Here is a 20,450-nt window from a genome sequence, read left to right as displayed (position 1 = left end):
GCCTTTTGGGTCCCAACTAGCAGAGACTCTGATTCGGCAGATCTGGGGTGGGGACCAAGAATCTGCTTTGCTAACAAGGTGATGTTGATGCCACTGCTCTTGGGACCACGTTGTGAGAACCAGTTTTAGGCCATCAGGATTTCCATGTGGTACAAATTTGTGGCCATGAACAAACTACCACAGTGAATGAACAGATTTCTTCCAGGGAAATATCTATTTGAGTCAAGTGTATGTCATGACTGACCATTTATAACTGCTCCCTTTAAAAATAGTGTGACTTAAAATGTTCCGTATTTAGGGCTGTTGGACTCACACACACATGTATGCGTATAGTAGTTTATGTGTTGATAAGATTGTCCATCAAGATATGTATTGTAAATGAATGGTTTGTCTCATCTGGACAGTAATGTTTTTGGACATGCACAGAGAAATGATGAAAAAGAATAAATAGAAATGCCAGGAGAAAATGAAATGTCAGCTGCGAGGAAGCAGAATATTGAAAGCTAGACAGCTCAGATGTATCTGAAAAGGTTTCTCCCAGACACATATATTGTAATAATAGAGAGTGGTCCATCTAAATTTTATTTTAATATTTAAAAAATATTTAATGGGTCATTCTATATTTAACAGATAGGTTTATGTCCCCATTTGGCTATTTTTATCATATGCTGTATGGGGAGGAAAAGCATTTGTATTAATCCCACCCAGAAGCTCAAAATGTGATGATTGCAATGTTCCTCATCTCTGATGGATTTGTGTTCCTCATTACAGCGATGATTCTCTTGAGTGTGTCCTGGGATTGGAAACAGAAATCGGTCAGGCCTACAGAGCCCTCTAATGGCCCAAACCTTAAATACATCTCAGAATCTTTGGGAAATATCCTTACCCGCTTACCGGAAGATGCTTGAGTGTCAAGCTCAAAAAGCTGTATACAGAAATGGACCTGCCAAAGGATGAACCCATCCTTCTCTATTTTTCTCTCCCAGACACCTAATAGACATCCTGTGTGTATATGTGTGTGTGTTTTCCTGCATTATTCTTTTAAAACCACATTTTCCTTCTATTCCCATAAGATGCTGGGAAAAGGGGGTCCTTGGTCATATGAGGCTGGGAGGGGCTGCATCCCCTTTTGCTTTTTCATAGTTCATGTCAGCACGTTCAAGGCTCTGAGAAATTCTGCAGCAAAAGCCCTATTTGTTTAAATCAGAGTTTCCCAGACAATCTCCCCTTCCCCAAAAAGCCCTGTTCCTGGGAAATGGATGTTTGGTAAGACATTTTAAAAAGGAGGATTTAAAAGCTATTATGTCCCTGGAAACTAAATTTGTGGCATAGGAATAAGATTTTAACAGGAGAGCAAGACGAAAAAAGCCATCATTTGTATACACGTAGATATGTATACGTGCAAGGTTGTTTCTTTTCTCTTCCAGGAATGTTTTGAGTTGCTTTCTAGTCTCGCTTGAAGATTTAACTTTAATTCAGATGTTCATGCTTCCCTCTCACCAGGGCTTTCCTTAGGGATTGTGGCCCTGAGCAAATTTTTTTGGAGGTCTCTGTCCACCTAAACAGTTTGAGTCGCTTGACATGAGCATGTTAGCAACATCTTGGTGGCAAGTCTCATGAGATTCCATAAATGAAATGCCATGCCAGCCAGAGGGGCAAACTGCTCACCAGCCACCTTGTTGGAAGCAAGCCTGGCCACCACGGTCCCAACAACCTGGTGGATGTGACCCCCAGAGTTCCTGGGACATGTGATGGACCCCCCATATGGAGTAGGGTCGGGGAGTGCTCCAAAGAGGAGAGATGGGGCCAGGCCCAAGCAGGTTCTAGTGCAGACTCGGGGTGCCCTGACCACTGGCACTGCCAGCCACAGCTGGTCCCCACAACCAGAGGAGGATTTAGAAAATTTCAAGCAAGGTGCTCAAAAGTGGAGGAGCCTCCTTTGGTGTAAGGTCTGGGGCAGCGTCCGTGCTTGCCCATCTTCCTGTCAAGTGGCAGAAGGGAGAAAAGATGGCCTGTTTGGGGATTTTTCTCATAGCGGATACCCCCAACTATTTTGCCTCAATCTTTTTCCCAACAATGATGTTGCAGTTTTTCTCTCTCTGATATAGCTTTCCCATTTACAAATCCAGAGGGATTATCTTTTGAACACCCAAGCTTATTCCTCCAAGCCTTTCTCATGGCTTCTGTTGGGGGTGCCTGCTGCGCTGGAAGGGGAGACTTCAGCACAGCCTTTAAATCCTGTGTCTGTCGGGATCCATTTAGCACCATTAACTATGCTACTTTTATATTTCTGTTTTGCAGCCAAGTACTGCATCTTACATTTTAAGTTCATGAAATCATCCTCTTTTTCCTAGCCAATCAGACTGAAATAGGTTTTCAACTTGGAAAATAAGGTCATCAAATGGCCCCTTTTTCTCTCCACAATCCTGATGAGGCCAGCCTGCAATTATGCGCATATGCACTGCTCATTCCTGGGTATCTGTAACCTGGTTTTAAATACCACCATGGCTTTTCTTTTTAATGTAGCATCTTTCTAGACCAGCTGCCTCTTCTTTCAGTTGATATTTTTTCAAAGTAAACATGTTAATGTTCTTTTAAGATAGAAAGAATTAGTGAGGTGAAAATTGGAAGGAAGAAAAATATACAGTGCATTTCAAGCCCAAATGCAGTCAGTTTATCGCCCGGGTGGATCACCCACAGCATTGCTCCGTTCCTTGAGCAGGGATAACCAAACCGTGCAGTTCGTTTATCATATGGGATTCTGACAGTATTCTTCAATCATTGAGTTACTCGGCCTCACAACCTTCCACGGTTCTCAGACTCTGGAGCGTCTAACAATGGCCAGACCCCTCCCAGTTTCCCCCTATTTTGTATCGTCTGTTGTACACCCTTATAGGGCATCTCGTGATTGAACCCTTTTTGAGTTTTTGTATTTTTGAATGTGGTTTGAGGTGTGGGTTAGGGAGTGGTGGTTAGCTGGCACAGAGAGGAAAGCAGGAGGAGGAAAGGAAAGAGCCGAAGGATGAGTGGGGAGTAGAGAAGGAGCTCAGGATGGGGAAGCATGCGAATGAATGATGGCTGAGCCCCCAGCCAGAATGGGGATGGCTACTGAATGTCTATATTCCTGAGTCTGTTATATATGCAGGGTCTTGTTCAGTCCAGTTTTGCCATCGTTCCTGTGATTTGCAGGTCATTATCCCTACTTTAGAGAGGAGCCTGTCATCTTTCTGCCCCACTGTGGTCTCCCAGGGCAGACATGGAAAGCAGAAGGCTGTAGTCCATGTGCACCAGCCTTTTAAGCACCTGAAGAATAGCAGAGACTAGACATCCAGTAAATGAGCAAATCTATTTTAACTCTTTCTTCTCTCAATATTCAGGACCCGTGTTCTTTAGAACTTCTTTGGGTTTTTGATGTTAGCAAAGTTTTTCAGGTTGTTACACACCAGCGATGTTATTGGTAAATACCTGGATAGTGCTAGAAGGGTCTTCTAGCCACTTGTCCGTCCACTAGTCTTAACAGAACCTCATTGTAAGCGGAGGCCTGATCGGTCTTCCCTGCCATGTCTATTCTCATTACTGACAACTTTACACTCTTAGTCATAGTATATGTGAGGGCAATGAGCAAAACTCATGGCATGCTACGCTAAGAATAAGTTTGTAGTCTACCAACTGGTTCCGGTAAAAAGCAAGCAAGCAAACGAACAAAAAACCTAGGAAAACAGTTCCCCAGAACGTTTAGTTTATTTTGTGTCAGCTTGTTATGGTATTGCAGGATTGTGTAGATGGGAGTCAGCACATGAAACCAATGTGGCAACAAGATAAAAATTGACGAGTCTAGGTCATGGGTAAATGGGCATTCATTATATTCTTTTTTAAGTTTTATATATAATAAACTTGTGCAATGAAATCTTGAAAACATCATTTTAAATGTTTGAAAGATGTCCCCTTAAGATTGCAAATATAAAACTCTTGAACCGTGTCAGTGTCCTATAGTCATTACCATTATTTGTATTGACTACAGCGTACCCATCCACAGGGGTCTTATCATAGGCTTCCAACCACAAAGTTAAATTTCCTTGGGCCACTACTTCATCATAATTACTGATAAAATGCTGTTTTACTCACTGATAAAAATTGTAAATTATTTTGTGCCCTTTCAGTAAAAGGCATTTTATTATAAGAAAAACAACTCCCAATTGCCCTTCTTCCTAAAAACTTTATTTATCCTCTCTGTCTTGAGCATCCTTATCCAAACTCCCCTGCCTCATTGGGAAGTTATGAGATAAATGTCCAGCACAATACCTGGGATATAGTAAATGTTCTCAAAATAGGTTTAATGAAAGAAAAAAATGGAAAAAACTCTTTGGAAGAAGTGATACCTGTGGCCTCCCTGTAATCTGGCTCACTGTAGTGTTGTGTTATGACTAAGAAGTCATTGGGCCAGCCCTGATGGCCTAATGGTTAAAGTTTGGTGCTATCACCGCTTGGGCGGCCTAGGTTCGCTTCCTGGTCGTGGAAGCACACCACCACTCTGTCAGTTGCTGTGCTGTGGCAGCAGCTCACATGGAAGAACTAGAAGGACTTATAACTAGGATATACAACCATATGTTGGAGGGGCTTTGGGCCGGGGGGCAGGATAAATCATTATGGGGGGGGTGTGTGTGTGTGTGTCTGTCTATCTGTGAGCAGCCTTGGGGGATGGTTTGGAGACTATAAGTGTTATTCCTGAATATTTTGTGGCTAAGCTATAAGATGAAATCTCTGTTACCAGACATGCTTATGAAAATAATACCCAGGGCTGGCCAGGTTGCGCAGTGGTTTAGTGTGCACATTCTGCTTTGGTGGCCTGGGGTTTGCTGGTTTGGATCCCGGGTGTGGACATGGCACCGCTTGGCAAGCCATGTTGTGGTAGGTGTCCCACATATAACGTAGAGGAAGATGGGCACAGATGTTAGCTCAGGGCCAGTCTTCCTCAGAAAAAAGAGAAGGATTGGCAGATGTTAGCCCAGGGCTGATCTTCCTCGAAAAAAAATAATAATACCCAAAGAATGCATGGTTCATATAGAAAATTTAGTAAATTACAGAGAAGCAAAAAGTAAAAAAGGAAGTATATTTCTATTTTCCAGCAAAAACTACTCTTACTAATTTAATTTATATAATGCCACATTTTCTTTCTCTTTAAATAGTGACTGAAAGGTGTATTTTTGGAAATTTGATCGTTGTATATCAGTTTTGTAATTTGTGATTTCTTTACTACAAACATAGCAGAGATATTTTCGTGTCAATTTAATCTGTATTGCATCATTTTAAATTGCAGTAGAGCACTATGTTATTCTGAGGATGTGCTGTAGTATGTTTAAGCAATCTCCTATTGTTAGGATATTTTCTTCTTTTTTCTTTTGTTAATCAGCTTTATTGATGTATGATTGACATACGATAAACTGTACATATTTAAGGCATACATTTTGATAAGTTTTGACATACGTTTACACCCATGAAACCATCACCAGTGTCAAGATAAGGAAGGTATCTGTCAAAAATTTCCTTGTGTTGCTTTGTAATCCCTCCTGCCCCTCCCCACACACTGCACCATCTCCAGGCAAACACTGATCTTCTTTCTGTCACCACACATTAGTTTGCATTTCCTGGAATTTTACTTAAATGGGATTATACAGTATGTACCCTTTTTGGTCTGGCCCCTTTTGTTCAACATAATTGTTATGGGAGTCATCCAGGTTGTAGCATGTATCTGTAGTTTTTTCCTTCTTATTGCCGAGTGGTGTCCCATTGTATGGATCTATCACAGTTTTTCTTTTCATCTATTGATGGATATTTGAATTGTTTTCAATTTTTGGCTGTTGTACATAAAGGTGCCAGGAACATTTGTATACAAGTCTTTGTGTGTACACACACTTCCATTTCTCTTGGGTAAATACCTAGGGGTGTATGGCTGGATCATATGGTAGGAATAAGTTTAACCTTTTAAGAAACTGCCAAACTTTTCTAAGTAGTTAGACTTATGTTTCCATCAGAATTGTATGAGTTCCAGTTCCTCCACATCTTTTCCAACACTTAGTATGATTACTCTTTTTAATTTTGGCCATTCCAGTAGGTGTATAGTGGTATTTCATTGTGATTTTAATTTGCATTTCCCTAATGACTAATGATGTTAGTCATCTTTTCATGTAGTTGTTTAACATCCGTATGTCTTTTTTTCCCCAGCTGTATTGAGATATAATTGACAAATTTAAATTGTATGTAACAAAGGTATACAACTTGATGCTTTGATATATGTACACATTGTGAGCTAATTTTCCCAATCCAGGTAATTGACATACCCATCTCCTCACCTTGTTACCTTCTTTTTGTTGTTGTTGACGTTGATGATATGAGAGCACTTACGAGCTATCCTCTGGGCAAATTTCAAGTATATAGAACATTATTTTTAATGGCAGTCACCATGCTGACCATTAGATCTCTAGGATTTGCATAACTGAAACTTTATACTCCTTGATAAACATCTCCTCTTCTCCCCCTCCCCCGGCCCCTGCAACTACCATTCTACTCTCTGCTTCTATGAGTTTGACTATTTTAGACTTCACATATAAGTGAGACCATGCAGTATTTGTCTTTCTGTGTCTGGCTTATTTTTCTTAGCATAAAAACCTTCTGTACACCCAAGAAAACAATCAAGAGAGCAAAAAGGCAGCCTAAGGAATGGGAGAAAATTTTTGCAAACTATGTATTTGATAAAATGTTAGTATCCAAAATATATAAGGAGCTCATACAACTCAATAGCAAAAAAACAAATAATTGGATTAAGAAATGGCAAAGGACCTGAATGGACATTGCTCCAAAGAAGATATATGTATGGCCAACAGGCATATGAAAAGGTGCTCAACATCACTAATGATCAGGGAAATGCAAATCAAAACCACAATGAGATACCACCTCACACCCATTAGAATGGCTGTTATCAAAAAGACCAGAGGTAAGTATTGATGAGGATGTGGAGAAAAGGGAACACTTGTACTCAGTTGGGGGGAATATAAATTTGTACAATCATTATAGAAAAAGTATGGAAGTTTCTCAAAAAATTAAAAACAGAACTACTTTATGATCCAGCAATCCCACTTCTGGGTCTATATTCAAAATAAATGTAAATGAAATCAGTATCTCGAAGAGACATCTGCACTCCCATGTTCACTGCAGCATTATTTACAATAGCCAAATTATGGAAACAACCTGAGTGTCCATTGATGGATGGATCAAGAAAATGTGGTATGTATATTTAATGGAATAGTATTCAGTCTTAAAAAAGAAGTAAATCCTGCCATTTGCCACAACATGGATGAGTCTGGAGAACATTATTACATTTGTATATCTTCATTGGTGAAGTGTCTATGAACAACTTTTGCTCGTGTAATTATTTATTAATTTATTTGATCAAGTTTTGAGAATTCTTTATATATTCTGGATACAAGTCTCTTATCAGATGTATGATTTGCAAATATTTTCTCCTAGTGTGTGGTTTGTTCTGTCGTTCTCTTAACAGTATCTTGTGAAGAGCAGGAGATTTTTATCTTGATGAAGTGCAATTTATCCATTTGATTTTTTATGAAATATACATTTCATGTCACATCAAAAAAGATCTTTGCTCAACCTAAGGTCACAAAGGTTTTCTCCTGGAAGTTTTATGGCTTTAGGTGTTGCATTTAGGTCTGTGACCAATTTAGAGTTAATTTTTGTATATGGTGCAAAGTATGGCTCGAAGTTTCTTTCTTTACATATGGATGGAGAATTGTTGAAAAGTCTCTCCTTATTCTACTGAGTTGCCTTCGTACCTTTGTGGAACATCAGTTGTCCACAGGTGTGTGTCTATTTCTAGACTGTGGTTTTCCATTGATCTCTTTGCCTCCCTTATGCCAGTACCACACTATTTTGATCAGTCACTTTATCCTGTCTTAAAATTAGATAGGCTTAGTCCTTCAACTTTGTTATCCTTTTTTCAGACTTTTTTTGGCTATTCTAGGGCCTTTGAATTTCCATATGAATTTGAGAATCAATTTGTAAATTTCTACAACACCTTTTGGGATATTGAATTAGATTCCTAGGCTGTTGCAACAAAGTGCCACAAACTGAGTGGCTTAAAACGACAGACATTTATTCTCTCATTGTTCTGGAAGCTAGAAATCTGAGATCAAGGTGTCAGCAGGGTTGTGCTCCCTCTGAAGTTTCTTGGGAGGATCTGTTCTTGCCTTTCTCCTAGCTTCTAGTGGTTGCTGGCAATCCTTGGTGTTCACTGGTATCTAGATACATCATCCCAGTCTCTACCTCTGTCATCACACTGCCTTTTCCCTGTGTGTGTGGGTGCTCTGTATCTTTACATGACATTCTCCTGTGTGTCTTTATCCAGCTTTCCCTGTTCTTATAAGGAGAGCAGTCATTGAATTAAGGCCCATCCTAATCCACTTTGACCTCATCTTAACTTCGTTACATCTGCAAAAACCCTATTGCCAAATAGGTCACATTCACAGGTTCCTGATGGGCATGAATTTTGCAGGGGGTGGCGGGGCAGGGGGGCATACAGTATTCAACTCAGTATGGATATTGGTGGGTATTGCCTCAAATCTATAGATCAATTTGGGGAGCATTGACATCTTAATAATATTGACTTATCTTACCAATAAACACAGTATGTCTCTCCCTTTATTAAGATCCTCTTTAATTGATCTTTGCCGTGTTTTGTAGTATTCAGTGTATTGGTGTTTCACATTTTTTGTTGAGTTGATCTGTAAGTATTTCATACTTTTAGTGCTATTATAAATCATATTTTTAAAGTTTTAGTTTCTGGATGTTCCTACTCTTATGTATAAGTACAACTGGGGTTTTTTTGTTTTGTTTGTTTGTTTTTGAGGAAGATTGGCCCTGAGCTAACATCCGCTGCCAATCCTCCTCTTTTTGCTGAGGAAGACTGGCCCTGAGCTAACATCTGTGCCCATCTTCCTCTGCTTTATATGTGGGATGCCTGCCACAGCATGGCTTGACAAGGGGTGCCATGTCCCCACCTGGGATCTGAGCCAGCAAACCCTGGGCTGCCGAAGCAGAATGTGCCCACTTAACCGCTGTGCCACCGGGCCGGCCCCACAACTGAGTTTTCTAATATTGATGCTATATCCTGCAGCCTTGCTAAACTCAATATTAGTTCCTTTAGCCTTTTGTATATTTCACTGGATTTTCTAGATAGATCATCATATCTTCTGAGAGTAAAGATAGTTTTACTTTTTTCTTTCTAATCTAGATAGCTTTTTTTTGTTTTTCCTCCCTTATTTCACTGTTAGTACTGCCAGTATGATGTTGAATAGAAGTATGAAGCAGTCATCCTTGTCTTGATCTTAGGGGAAAAGCATCCAGTCTTTCATTATTAAACATGATGATAGGTGTAAGTTTCCGTAGATACCCTTTATCAGTTTGAGGAAGTTGCCTTTTTTCCCTACTTTGTTGAGACTTTTGAACAGGAATGCATTTGGATTTTCTCAAATACTTTTTATACATCTATGAAGATGATCATATGAGTTTTCTTTTTTACTGAGTTAATATGATGAATTAATCACATCCATTGGTTCTCAAATGGTAAATCCATGATGCATTCCTGAGATAAACCGCATTTGGTCATGATGCGTTATATTTTTATATATATTTTTATTCAATTTGCTAAAGCTTTCTCTAAAATTTTTGCACCTGTGTTCATGAGGAGTATTAGTCCATGGGGTGTTTTTGTTTTTTTAAAGTCTTTTTCTGATTTTAGTACCAGGGTAATGCTTCCTCATAGAATGAATTGGGAGGTGTTAGCTCCTCTTCCATTTTCCAGAAAAGATTGTGTAGGACTGGTATTTTTTCTTCCTTAAATGTTTGGTAGAATTCACCAGAGAAGCCATCTGGGCCTGCAGGGTTGTTTTTTTGTGGACAAATGTTTTAAACTATAAATTCAATTCCTTTAATAGATAGAGAGCAATTCAGTTCATCTGTTTCTTTTTGAGTGAGCTTTAAGAATTTGCGTTTCTCAGGAAATTTGTCTGTTTCATCTAAATTGTCAAACATGCTGGAATAAAGTGACTCATAATAGTTCCTTATTATTCCTTTTAGTATCAGTGGTGATGCCCCCTCTCTCATTCTTGATATTGGTAATTTGTGCCCTCTCTGTTTTTTTTTTTTTATTTTCTCCCCCTTATCACTCTGGCTAGAGGCTTATCAATTTTATTAATCTTCTCAAAGCTCTACCTTTTGGGTTTATTGATACTCATTGCCTCTCTTGTTTTCTTTTCTTTTCATTTTTTTTTTTTTTTGAGGAAGATTAGCCCTGAGCTAACATCTGCCACTAATCCTCCTCTTTTTGCTGAGGAGGACTGGTCCTGAGCTAACATCCATGCCCATCTTCCTCTACTTTATATGTGGGACGCCTACCACAGCATGGTGTGCCAAGCAGTGCCATGTCCTCACCCGGGATCCAAACCGGTGGGTGAACCCTGGACCGCCGAGAAGTGGAATGTGCAAACTTAACTGCAGTGCTACCGGGCCCGCCCCCTAGCTTGTTTTCTATTTCATAAATTTCCACTCTGATATGTATAATTTTCCCCATTTCTATTTAGAGTTTTATTTGCTCTGTGTTTCCCCCCCCCCAGTTTGCAAGGTAGAAGCTGAGGTTATTGATCGGAAAGCTTTCTTCTTTTCTTATATGGGGTTTAGTGCTGTAAATTTTCCCCCAAGTACTGCTTTAGCAGCATCTCACAAATTTTGGTATACTGTTTTTATTTTCATTCAGCTCAAAATCTTTTCTGATTTTCACTTCAGTTTCTTCTTATTCTTCTTTTTGCTGAGGAAGATTCACCCTGAGTCAATATCTGTTGCCAATCTTCCTCTCTTTGCATGAGGAAGATTTGGCCTGAGCTAACATCTGTCCCACTCTTTCTCTATTTTGTATGTGGGTCACCACCACAGCATGGCCGCCAACTCGTGGTGTAGGTCTGTGCCTGGGAACTGAACCTGGGCTGCTGAAGTGGAGTGTGCCGAACTTAACTACTAGGCCATGGGGCCAGCCCTTTGATTTCTTCTTTGACTCATCGGGTTATTTAGAAAGTATTATTCTTGTCCAAATTTTTATGGATTTTCCAGAGATAATTCTGTAACTGATTTCTAAGTTAATTCCAGTGTAGTCAGAGAACATACTTTGTGTGATTTGAATGTTTTTAAATTTATTGAGAATTTTTTATGTCCCAGAATACTGTCTGTCATGTTTCATGTTTCATGCACACTTGAAAAGAATGTGTGTTCTGCTGTTGTGTGGCATGTTTTATAAGTGTAAATTAGGTCAAATTGGGTCATAGTCTTGTCTTTATCTTTTATAACTTGCTGATTTTCTCTCTACTTGTTCTTTCAGTTATTGAAAGAGGACTATTGAAATCTCCCCTACAAAGTTGTACATTTTTCTATTTTGTATTGCAGTTTTCTTGGTTTTGACTCATGTATTTTTTTCTTTTGGAAGATTAACCTTGAGCTAACATCTGCTGCCAATCCTCCTGTTTTTGCTAAGGAATACTGGCCCTGAGCTAACATCCGTGCCCGTCTTCCTCTACTTTATATGTGGGATGCTTACCACAGCATGGCTTGCCAAGCAGTGCCGTGTCCACACCCAGGATCTGAACCGGCAAACGCTGGGCCACTGAAGCAGAACATACACACTTAACTGCTGTGCCACCAGGCCAGCCCCTGCTTCATGTATTTTAAAGCTCTAAAATCGAATGCATAAATGTTTAGGAATTGACTTCTTTTTATATCAGGAAATGACCTTCTTTAACCCTGGTAATATCCTTTGATTTGAAACCTACTTTGATGTTCATGTAACTATTCCAGCTTTCTTTTGGTTAAATTGGCATAGTATCTTTTTCATCCTTTACTGTTAACCTGTTTGTATCTCTGTATTTGAAGGTAGTTTCTTGTAGGCAGTTACCTAGTTGAGTTTTGCTTTTTGAATCTAGTCTGATAATCTCTGCCTGTCGTTATATTATTTAGACCATTTTCATTTAAGGTGATTATTCACATGATGAAGCTTAAATCTAGCACCTTGATATTTGTTTTCTATTGTCACATCTGTTTTAACCCTTCTACCTATGTTTTATAAAAGCCTTCTTTTGGACTAATCATTTTTATTATTCTCTTTTATTTCTTTGTTTATTAGCTATAATTTGCTATTTTGTTATTTTAATGGTTAAGGGCTTAAAGTATACATTTTAAGTGTTAGAGTCTACCTTCAAATGGTAGTATACCATATCAGGTATAGTACAAGAAGCTCACAATTGTATACTTACTTTTCTTCTCTTCTGGTTTTTGTCCTTTTTTTGCCATGCATTTTGCTTTCACCTGTGTTATGAACTTCACTTATATTATTTTTATTTAAGCAATCAGTTGCTTACTTAAATTATTATTTTTATTTAAGTAATCAGTTGCTTACCTATGTAGGTACCATTTCTTGTGCTCTTCATTCCCTTGTGTGGATCCATATTTCCATCTTGGATTATTTCTTCTGCCTGAGAAATATCCTTTCACATTAGTTGTAGTATGGATGTGATGGTGATGAATTCTTGCTGCTTTTGTATGTCTGAAAAAATTTTCATCTCATTTTTGTTTTTTAAAAATATTTTCAAGGTGCATAAAATTCTAAGTTCGCAGTTACTTTCTGTCAGTACTTCAAAGATATTGCTCCACTGTCTTTTTGCTTACATTATTTCTGGTGCTAAATCTGCTATTATTCTTATGTCGTTCCTCTGTAAGTGACATTTCTTTTTTCTTTGGCCACTTTTCAGAATTTCTCTTTAACACTGGATTTGAAAAATTTAGTTATAATGGGTCCAGGTGTGCTCCATGTGTCTCCCATCCTCCTTGGCCAGTGGCCACCCAAAGCTTGTACATTTCTTGGTGAATGGCAGGGATACAAAAAAAGCAAGTCAGCCATACATGCACCTTTGTAGTCTTGTTTACGTATATTCACTAACATCCTCTGGCCAAAGCATGACACCTGGTCGATCTCAAGCCAAGGGATAAGGAAGTAAACTCCATCTATCATGAGGCCATGGCAAGGCTAGGCATAAGGATTATGCTTAAATTGTACACCTCTACTGGAAGAAATCTGGTCCCTTAATTGTAAACATAGAACTCCCTAGCAGAAGACTCTTCATGAAGTATAGCACAGAAGATTATTATAATGGGTAGTAATTTCCCATTGAATATATCTCCCCACTGTGGTTTCCACATCTCCTTCCTTAGGAGCACATTCCAGGTCCCATTTCCCAGACTTCTGATGGCAAAACAGTACTTAAGATCAAGCATGTTGGGACCACATCAGACCTACTCTAATGCTGATGTAGGTGAAAGGAATGAGAAAAGTTTCCTTTTGTTATGTTAAGGGAAATTACATGTGACTGTGTTTCAACATGTAATGACAGAGTTGTGAGTACTTCTCTGCCCTTTATGAAGGGATGCTACATAAACAGGCAACCCTTTTTTGGTCTTTTTGTAGCTGTATCAAATCACACTTTGATGTAAGTGCCTTGAGGGATAACATTCAAGGTTAAGGGAGCAAAACCACATAGAAATTGAGCCTGAAGAAGCCAGCTGCACATTTTGAAGTCACCCAAACTGGTATTATGGATATTTCATGACAGTAATTTTACACACCTATACATCATTACTAATAGTAACTAATAACAACATAGCTTTCATTTCCATTTTGAGTATTTCTCTTATATTGTGTATAGTGCATTTATTGTCTTTATTATTCATGATGATCTTACTAGGTATTATCACTTTCATTTTCTGCGTGAAGAAATAGAGGCTCAAAGAAGCTGAATTAATTAATTGCTCGACAGAGACAGCAAGCAAGTGGCAAAATTGGGGTACAAACCTAGATTTATCTCAATAAAGGTCTCAGCATAGCTCATTACAATCTAACGCCTATGTTCATCCTTCATCTCTAAATTCCCATTTGATATTCCCGAAGAGGATCCGTTAGGCTCATAAGGGACTAATGGGGATATTTGTGTGGGCTAAATTTTCATGGAGAACTTGCAAAATGTCAAGAATTCCTCTGCAGATCCTTGGGGTCCCAAACTGTTTGGGAAATGTGGGACCGGGTCTCAGCAGAAACCTGGAGTAGCCCTGGAGTCAAATGTATCTGGCTGTGCGTGGTCCTGTGTCAACGGCATTGCAGCTGAGGAACCCGGGATAATATAACCTCGTTTAGCCCATTCTCCTCATCCTAAAATGGGGAAATGATGCCATCTGCCCCATGATTTTTTTTAAGGATTAGACAATGCAGGTAAAATGCAGTTTGGGGAATGTAGAAAAGCAATTCTTTAAAGGCGATAATGGTGTTGTCGTCATTAGACTGCAGCAAAGTGCGTTAACATGAATTAATGTTCATGTGTATAAAGTTCTTAGAACAGTGCCAAGCACATTCTAAGTGTAATATAAGTGTTTGCATAATTTGAAAAATATAATTTGTGCCAACATAAAAGTTGGTGAAAAACAAAACTTACAGAGATTTTGAATAGGGGCCAAGGGAATCAGTTGACAGTTTTGTGATGGTAACTTTTAAAGAAAGAGGGATCTCAGAAGAGCATTATCCTTGTCAAATTTTCAAAAGTATATGGGAGTAATCATGCTGCTAAATAGGTAACTCAAGACTAATTGCATGATTTACGATATATGATGTCCAAGCATTTCCTTCTACACTGAGTGCAGATGTACTAAGAAAAGTGTTATCTTATGCTCCCAAGCTTTTCATACGTTTCTAAGTTTTGAAATTTTTATGTGTATGACCAATATTAATTAAAATAACTCCTGTTCTTTAAAATCTTTCTTTAAACATCTGTATTCTTATATAATACTTTATCTATTGTTGTGATCTTTCAATTTTTAGACAATGAGTGGACATATCAAATACCAAATACATGTAACTTGAATTGTGTGGGACCCCGATTCTCTTCACTGCGGTGTAGTTTGTGGGGACTTTCTTTCAACTGTGCCCCTTACTGTGTAACGTGAGCCTGGGTTAGGCCAACTTCAAGCCCGTATTATTTTCCTGTATACCATGATACTGCAATAAATGAACAAATGTTAATGTTTAGTATTAGAATCTTTTTGCTATTATAATAGCAACACTTTCATTCTCTGTCTTATTTGATTTACCTTCTCCAAGAATGTTATTGGAGTGGGAGCTCATTTTGCAGGAAAGATTAGGGGACATGATTCTCTCTGTCTCCTTCTCTCCCTCCCTTTCACTCTCCTTCCTTCATACATACAGTGGAGACAAACAATATTATGGATGAAGAGTGGATCATATGATAACTAAGTCAAGGGATAGGGTACCTCTGAGGGGATGAGGCAGGTGGGATGTGGTCAACAGTAGATAGTGATCTCTTCCTTTTTAAATTTTAGCTTTACGGAGTAATGTCACCACTGTGGTTACTGTGATGGGTCCAAGCCTTGGTCCATTTTGTCTATGTGGTCATCTGTATTCTTGATCTGAGATTTATGAACTAGCAGAGAAGGAGATAGCTTGGATCTTGGTGGCTTTGGGATACATCTCTCAGACATTGTCTTTGTTGGCTGGACTTGGAGCTGGACAGTGGACAGGAACTGGATTCTGGGCCATGTTCCCAGGTGTCTTAGGTTATATTTGACCAGAGCTGGTTATTTCCCCTCTCGTCACATTTAGCTAGTGACTCTAGGAGAATATGGATAAGCCACCTAAATGGTAAACCATCAAAGCATGCTTTCAAGATATGAGATGATATTAAAGGATTATACATGGGGTATTATCATGAAGTCTTATCAGAATCAAGCTATTGCATGTTTTGTTTTGTTTTATTTTGACAGAATGAAGTTCCCGAGGTGAAGAAAGAGGAGACTTTGTTGGATCTGGACTTTGACCCTTTCAAGCCTGAAGTAGTGTCTGCGGGTTCTGCCGGAGTGACCCACTCACCCATGTCTCAGGTATCAAGTGGGGTTTTTTTTTGATGTTTGAGGATGATACTTCATTGACTTTAATAAGCTCAGTAAGCTAACAGGTGCATTTCCATGACCCCTCTCCCTTTCAAATGACTATTTACTTTTGTTTCTTTTTGGTTGAAAAGTATTTCCTAATGGTAAGGAAGGGTAGAAAGAGGACCTCACCAATAGCAATTATTCCAAACCTCCTCATACTATTAACATTCCCTGTCTGTAGAGCTGGATAACCAGACATTCCAGTTTGCCCAAGAATTGTCTATCTCAGAGTAATTAATAATAGTGTTCCCTTTTGCCCTCAGAACTGTCCAGGTTTGGACGATACATTTTATGGCTTCCTTAAGTAAACCTTTTTCTTTTGACTTTGGGTTTAATCTTCTTACTGTTTTCTCTACTTTCCTTCCTCATACTTTGCAAATTAAGGCATAATAGAAATAACCATGAGATTATGCCCCACAGAAATGTTTTTTAGTATTGATAGTTCTGAACTTGATGATGTTGTCCTCGTTCTCCATATTCCAGAAGCTTCCCTTATGTGATCTTGATTATGGCTTGATGCACCGTTGGCCTTGCATATCCCAGCCTACCTTTTCTCTTTACTCATCACTTCCTCACTCTCGACAATTTTCTCATTTTGATAGTTATTGCAGTAGCATTCGCTGTCAGAGGAATACTGGTGGTGGGTGCTGTAATGACTTGTGGGTGATTCCTGGAATATAGTTAGCTTACAATTATCTATGCTCATGGTAGGAAGTTAACTCAAAAGTTTGGCTAAACAGTAATTGTTTATATCAGTATTTTGGATGTGATTGAGGCCTCACCTTTGAATTTAGGCAAATCCCAAGATTCTAGAATATATTTCAAATTAATTAACGAAGGTGTATTATAAAACTCAGGTTAAGACTTGAGACCCAGCTCAATTTTCTGGTCTTGAAGCCTTCTTGATGGCTTATAGTAAACCACTGGGGAACTGGCAGCTCATTTTGAAACTCAATAAATAAAACTTCTCTTTAATCCATGCTTTGTCCCAGAATGTGATTTGGTTTCTAAAAGACCTCCCTGTTGTAATGTAGCAACAATAAGAATCTGAGATGTCAATAAAGCAGGAAATTAAGTAGATCAGACACTAGCCTGAAAGGTAGTGCAAAAATTGGTCTCTTAGATGAATGTTTGAGAAAGTTCTGTTAACTCCTTTTTAAGAGATTCATGTCATGTATTCGAATATTAAAGGCTCCAAGAAGTCCTGCAATCAAAAGAAAAAACTGTTTAGATTTGTTTAACTTAGAGTTTCCCAAATTTGTTTGACCACAGAAATCTGTTTTAGTGACACTTTTTTTAACATTCCTTGGAATGTTCTCTAAAACATACTTTGGGAAATGCTAATGTACTAATTGTTGGTAAGTTTGAGGGTTCTGTCTTTGTGGCCAAGAAAAGTAGGAAATGAACATACGTATCATTCAGAATGCTTCCCTCTCAGAGCTTTCTCGTTGTGTGCACAGCCAGCAGAATTCAGGGGACTTCCTCTGCCCGACTCTCCAATGCTCATTACTTTACGGGCAGAAGGAAAGTTTGCACAGTGGGTGCTGTGATGATCAGTGGGTGAGAATCCACAGCATTTCTGTCTGCAAGTTTGAATCAAGAGGGAAACTTCTTTTATATCAATTCATGATCAAATTAATCCATAAATCTTGAAAGTTTGTGTGGATTTAGGAATAAGAGATTCTTTCAGAATTAAAAAAAAAATGACCTTGGTTAAATCTTGGAAAGTCTTAGTTCTGAAGAAAACGCGTTACTGCAGTTAGGGAAAGCTGTGTGTGCCCCCGTTTGCTTCCCTCCCCCAGGTAATAAACTCCTCTGGCTTCCCAGTGGCTGTTGATTGAGTCACCTCACTGCAGAGTCGTCTTCCGATCCAGCTCTAATCACATCTCTCCCCTTTTGCTAAGAGGTCGTCTTAGGCTGAGATAACACAAAGCGTAGAGTGGTTAGATTCTGCTGGCCTTCTTTCCCCTTCACTCGCAATAATCTCCCCTACCCATCGCCTGACCCCATGTTTTGAAGTGATGTTCTCGCTGCTCGCAGACTACCTCACCTCGTGATCTCTGCAGCGTCTACGCGAGCTTACACATCCTTTTCATGATCCTGAGGATGGATAAACATGATGTTTCACGTTGCTGCTTTCCCTTAGAGAAAATGCTTGTGCTGTCTGCATTGTGCAGGGATGTGTAGTAGCTTCTTAGGAGCTATGATTCTTGAGGGGTTGTGAAGCAAGGAAACATAAACCTTCTTGATAATCAGAAAATGCATCTCAGATGCAGAAGGAGTCCATGTGCAAAAACCTGTGGCTTTCAATGGAGCTGCTCTACTCTTTTTTCTTAGTCATTCTACAAATAGATGCAAACCCCGAGAGCAATCAGATTGCACAGAGATGCGGGGGGCGGGGGGGCAGTGTAGTTAGAGTAGGCCCAGACAAGTGGGTGGGTTCAGTCAGAACCACAGGTCCACATTCTATAGTACGGATTCCAAATGGGAGGCATCTATAATTCCATCTGGAAACCGTCATATCCTTAAGATGGGAGTGCCAGGCTCTCTAATATGCTGTTCACATTTAGTAAACATGGATCCATTCTAGTCACAAAGATATGGGTAGAAAAGGATGTGGCTTTAGCAGTAATTCTCAATCACAAAGAAAATAAGAAAGAGAGGTCTCCCCCACTTTCTCACACACAGTGGAAATCATCTGAACCATCTGAATTCATTTCTTAGGATCAATAAGCTTTATAATTAAAATGCCAGTAATAAGTGTAATTCATCCATATGTCTTAGGGGGCACCCTGCTAATTTGCATGATTACCAATTAATTGAGCTGTGTATTATCATCTAATTCAATGTACTGAAGAATAAGTTGTGTGAGATTCATTTCCCATCAAATGGTCATAAGGCATCCTCTTGAATTTGGTGGATGGAGGGGAGGAAATACCATTAGCAATGATTAGGATCTTCATTTCCTCAAAGATGTGATAAACTCTGATATCTGGACATCTTGGTTTACTTCATTTTAATTTTTTTGCATGTATTAAAGTAAGCCCATTCATCATGTTTTGGATATAATTTTCCACTCTTATAGAGAAAGGCAGATTGAGTAGACCTGTGTTATCTGATATGGTAGCCTCTAGCCACATGTGGCTATTTAGATTTAAATTAAATAAAACTAAAAATTTGGTTCTATTACACTAGCACATTTCAAGTGCTCAACAGCCACATGTTGCTAGTGGCTACCATACTGGACAGCACAGATATAGAACATTTTCATCACCCAAGAAAGTTCTATGGAACAGTGCTACGCTAAATGTTTCAAAAATGTTTATGATTTTATTTCAAGAGCTTTTATCACCTCAGCATTTTTTACATGCTTGGGATTTGTACACTAACCATATTTTTGTTGGTCTCTTTGCTTTCAGACGTTGCCTTGGGACCTTTGGACGGTAAGAGTACTAAGAACTTGTATTTTGATGTATCTGGATCCCTAGAAATTTAGAAAACTTATTATGTTTTATTTCACCTGTGATGGAAAGAAGACCCATGAATTTTTAATGATAATGTAGTGCCCTAGGACAATCGTCAGCCACCTGATGGTTTCAAGCATTTCTAGCACCTGGAAACAGTGGTGGAAAAGAATGTCGTGTGCCAGAGCCCTGGGTGGGCAAGAATTTGATGTTATTCTCCCTTATGCTTCTCCCTGCAATTATTGGTGGCTAGAGGAGATGTTGTAGTGAGGGACATGTACCTTTGTTACTGCTTTTAAGTAGAATATAAGACAAGTATGGATGAGAAAATGTGTGGGTTGGGCTACCCTTCACAGGGAACCATTTTTTCATTATCATCTTCAATGAAGCTTAGTCAATAAGAATTTGAGCTTCAGAGCCAGACAGTCCTGGGTTTGAATCCAGACTCGACTTATTGTAGCCTTGTGACTTTGAGCGATTTCTAAAACTCTCTAAGCCTCAGTTTTTCTCATCTGTAAAATAAGGGTAGTGACACCAACCTCAGAGGGTTGTGTGAAGATTAAGTGATAACATTTGTAGAATATTTAGCCCAGGGCCTGGTATGTATCAATAAAAGGTAGATATTACTCCTGATGTTATTTATTCAGCTAATCTGATGTGCATTGATGAGTACTTCCAGAATTTAGAGTCAGGAAACAGACACAAACAGAGCTGTGTGGTGGCAGCATCTGTGCTGTGACATTTAAGAGGTTGGCCACACCCATAAAGAATCTCACATCCCGCGGAGTAGGGCCTTTGTCTGCCCTGTCTTAGAAGAGCCCTGGTCACGTGGTCTTAAGAACTCGTGTTTTCTTCTTTTTCAGTGAGACACAACAGGAAAGTTTG

General features: G+C 39.0%; 1 protein-coding gene across 1 annotated transcript in view; it reads left to right on the top strand.

Annotated features, from left to right (window-relative positions):
* The window catches only part of AMPH (amphiphysin), a 226,590-nt gene that overhangs the window by 165,911 nt on the left and 40,229 nt on the right, over positions 1-20,450 (top strand). The window contains exons 12-13 of the mRNA XM_046670061.1: positions 15,934-16,050; positions 19,521-19,544. Of these exons, the coding sequence (XP_046526017.1) occupies positions 15,934-16,050; positions 19,521-19,544 (141 nt within the window). The remainder of the gene's footprint in view (positions 1-15,933; positions 16,051-19,520; positions 19,545-20,450) is intronic.

The sequence above is a fragment of the Equus quagga genome, chromosome 8 (genome assembly GCF_021613505.1).
Source record: "Equus quagga isolate Etosha38 chromosome 8, UCLA_HA_Equagga_1.0, whole genome shotgun sequence".
NCBI classification, from domain to species: domain Eukaryota; kingdom Metazoa; phylum Chordata; class Mammalia; order Perissodactyla; family Equidae; genus Equus; species Equus quagga.
Note: the sequence above shows the minus strand (reverse complement) of the source record. Positions and strands in the feature narration are given on the sequence as shown.